The sequence below is a fragment of the Camellia sinensis genome, chromosome 8 (assembly GCF_055761805.1).
Source record: "Camellia sinensis isolate YWXY chromosome 8, ASM5576180v1, whole genome shotgun sequence".
Classification (NCBI taxonomy): domain Eukaryota; kingdom Viridiplantae; phylum Streptophyta; class Magnoliopsida; order Ericales; family Theaceae; genus Camellia; species Camellia sinensis.
The window spans coordinates 166,743,479-166,746,837 of record NC_138968.1 but is presented as its reverse complement, the minus strand read 5'-3'; the positions used below and the strand labels follow the sequence as shown (position 1 = coordinate 166,746,837).

Sequence of the window (3,359 nt, the reverse complement as noted above, 5' to 3'; positions counted from 1 at the left end):
CACAGCGGCGAGTTCAAGGTCATAGGTCGAGTAATTCTTTTCGTGTGGGTGAAGTTGTCGAGAAGCATAAGCAATTAATTTCCCATTCTGTATTAACACACGCCCCAAGCCTTTGTAGGAAACATCGCTATAAATCTGAAACCCATCGGTTCCGTTAGGCAATGTCAGAATTGGTGCAGTTACCAGGCTAGTTTTTAGTTCCTGGAAAACTGATTCCTACTGATTAGTCCAATCAAATGGTATATTTTTATGTGTTAACTGTGTCAATGGCATAGCAATTTTTGAGAAATCTCTCACAAATCTTCTATAGTAGCCAACAAGTCCCAGAAAACTCCTAACTTCTGACACATTCGTTGGTCTTGGCCAGTCTACAATAGCTTCAATTTCTGTGGGTCAACAGAGATGCCATCTTTATTGATTACATGCCCCAAAAAGCTTACACTCTCAAGCCAGAATTCATATTTGGAGAGTTTTGCAAACAATTTCTTTTCTCTCAACGTCTGTAGTACAATTCTCAGATGGTTCTCATGATCTTTCTTGTTTTTAGAGTGTATTAGAATGTCATCAATAAATACAACAACAAATTCATCCAAATATGATTTGAACACCATGTTCATAAGGTCCATGAAGGCAGCAGGTGCATTTGTCACTCCAAACAACATTCCTAAAAATTCATAGTGCCTGTATCTAGTTTTGAATATAGTTTTCTCTATGTCTTCTGCCTTGACCTTTAACTGGTGGTACCCGGATCTAAGATCTACCTTGGAGAACACTTGTGCTCTTTGGAGTTCGTCAACCAAATCATCTATTCGGAGCAATGGATATTTGTTCTTCATGGTTACTTTGTTCAATTCACGGTAGTCAATGCATAACCTCAAGGACCCATCTTTCTTCTTAACAAACAAAACTGGAGCACCCTAAGGTAAAGTGCTCGGACGGATGAACTTCTTGTCTAAGAGTGCTTGGAGTTGAACTTTTAATTCTCTCAATTCAGAAGTTGACATTCGGTATGGGGTTTTAGAAATTGGTTGTGTTCCGAGTATTACATCAATGGTGAATTCAATTTCTCTATCAATTAAGTCCCCATGCAATTCATTCAAAAACACATCGAGAAATTCACAGGCAACAAGAATGGTTTCCACATTAGAACCATTAGAAGTCTCAGTGAAAACACAACACATATAACCCCTACATCCCTTTCTAAGTAATTTGGCAACTTTCATGGCAGAAATCAAGTATGTGGGAGGAACTACCCCATTTCCAGCAAACACAAACTCAGGTAAACCAGGTGGACGAAACATAACAGATGTATTCATACAATCAATAGTTGTACAATGCCTCGTTAACCAGTCCATACCCAGTATGGAGTCAAAATAATCAATACCCAATGACAATAAATCGACATACAATGTCACATCACCAATCACAATTTCACATACTGGATAAACATATGCACATACCATAAAACCCCCAGATGGTCTAGATACAGATAATAAATAATTCATGGGTTCTAAAGGTCTAGTTAATTTCCAAGAAAAGGCATGCGACATAAACGAGTGTGTAGAACCAGAATCTATCAAAAACATACGCATTTTGAGCACAAATGGAAATTATACCTGACACCACAGACTTGGTGTTTTGTACATCTCCAGGCGCTAGTGCAAACACTCTCCCTTGCCTTAACATCTCATTTCCAATGTTGCCTCAGGCATTAGTTCTAGCATTTGACCTTGTTACAGGAACAGATTCAGCTGAACTTGCTGCAAGATGGTTGGCATTATCGAATCTTAGCGGACAATCTTTAATCACGTGGTTAGACTTGCCATACCGAAAACAAGCGCCAGATGCACAGTAACACGTGCCTTTATGCTTCCTTTCAAATTCTGAACAAACTGGCATAGACCCACTGCTTTGACTTGAATTGCTTGAAGATCCAGTATTTTGCCTTTTATTTGTAAAGGACAAACGACCCTTTTGAAAATTACATCCAAATATTTTACCTCTTCATTTGGTTATTGGGGCTTTAGCTTACTTCTTTGCTACTATTGTGGCCTCTGCCATCAATGCTCTATCAAGTACTTCCACATGTGTAGGCAATTTCAGGATGCCTACCCGATCAAATACATCTAAGTCCAATTCCCCTTCAAACTTCTGAGCTTTCTTGTAATCCGTATCAACCATATGAGGAGCAAGTCTGGCTAACTCAGTGAATTTAGCCTCATACTAGGCTATAGACATGTTGCCTCGCTTAAGTTCTTAAAATTTAGAAACCTTTCGGTCCTGGAAGCACTGAGGAAAATGCTTTTCATAAAAGATTTCGTTGAATTGAGCCCATGTCGTGTTCCCATTGCTATTCCGGATTAACAACCACCATCTTTGGCTTCATCTTTCAACGTATAAGTGGCCAAAAGAACTTTCTGGGCCTCGGAACAGGGAAACACTTTAAACAATTTTTCTATCTCTAGTAGCCATGTCTCTGCCTTTAATGGTTCAATGCCACCCAAGAAAGTTGGCGGTTTCATCTTCATAAACTTCTGAGTCAGGTTGGTTATATCATTGTTATCTAGCTTATTTTGTACTGGTGGAGGCAGAGGGGGCATGGGCTGTAGCCTCAGAGATTCCATTAAGGCTGCAAGCATTTACTCCATGCGACTCATTCGAGCCTCATAGGATTCAGTAGCATCATTACTTCTTGTATTCTCCATGATGCTATAGGGAAACAAGGCAATAATAAACAGAGGAATAATCTTGTTCACAGTGTTCGAAGTAAGTTCATTTCTTTCCTAATCATATGTTCATATTCAGATTTAGTTTTTACAGTTATAAAAATTATTTCACGCACTTACACATGCAGATGAAATGTCCCTACTTCTTTTCTAGGACATCCTATAACTCATATGGACTTGTCTGTGTGGTATAATTCGTGCTTTGATACCACTCTATCACAACCCAAACCTACCCCCATAGGTTTAGTGTCGTAACTGGCCAGTAATCCTTGGATTACCAAAGGCCTCTGAACAGAATATCATATAATAGAAGGGGTTGCAGAAACAATTATATAAAACCATATATAGTCCATTGAGCTGTGTAGACGTACATGGAACATAAATCTCAACAACTTTATATACATTAGTGACGTCATAATTCACAGTAATCCACATCACGTACATTACATATATAACAAAAGAGAACTTAGCCCAATATACACATAAACAAAAAATTGTTTAAAACTCAAAAGAAAATAGAGTCTTACACATTCACAAAACATGGCCACATGGCTTGACTTAATCCAGAACCTCCTCCGGAGGCACAAAAAGATGGTTGACAAACCAAAACTCCAGGTGTCTGAGCCTAGTCAC

General features: G+C 38.7%; 1 protein-coding gene across 1 annotated transcript; it reads right to left on the bottom strand.

The window, feature by feature from the left end:
- Window positions 1–917: 917 nt before the first annotated feature.
- LOC145798263 (uncharacterized) lies at window positions 918–2,181 on the bottom strand. Its single transcript, XM_082885772.1, has 2 exons — window positions 2,033–2,181; window positions 918–1,479 (listed from the first exon to the last, which is right to left on the bottom strand). Exons 1-2 carry the CDS (start codon window positions 2,179–2,181, stop codon window positions 918–920), a joined length of 711 nt encoding a protein of 236 aa, XP_082741898.1.
- Window positions 2,182–3,359: the final 1,178 nt, after the last annotated feature.

Coding starts and splice junctions, on each gene's coding strand:
- LOC145798263 (XM_082885772.1), bottom strand. CDS start 2,181: ATGGTTGATACGGATTACAAGAAAGCTCAGAAGTTTGAAGGGGAATTG. Junction 1,480..2,032: donor GCCACAATAGTAGCAAAGAA/GTAAGCTAAAGC, acceptor ATCTGTATCTAG/ACCATCTGGGGGTTTTATGG.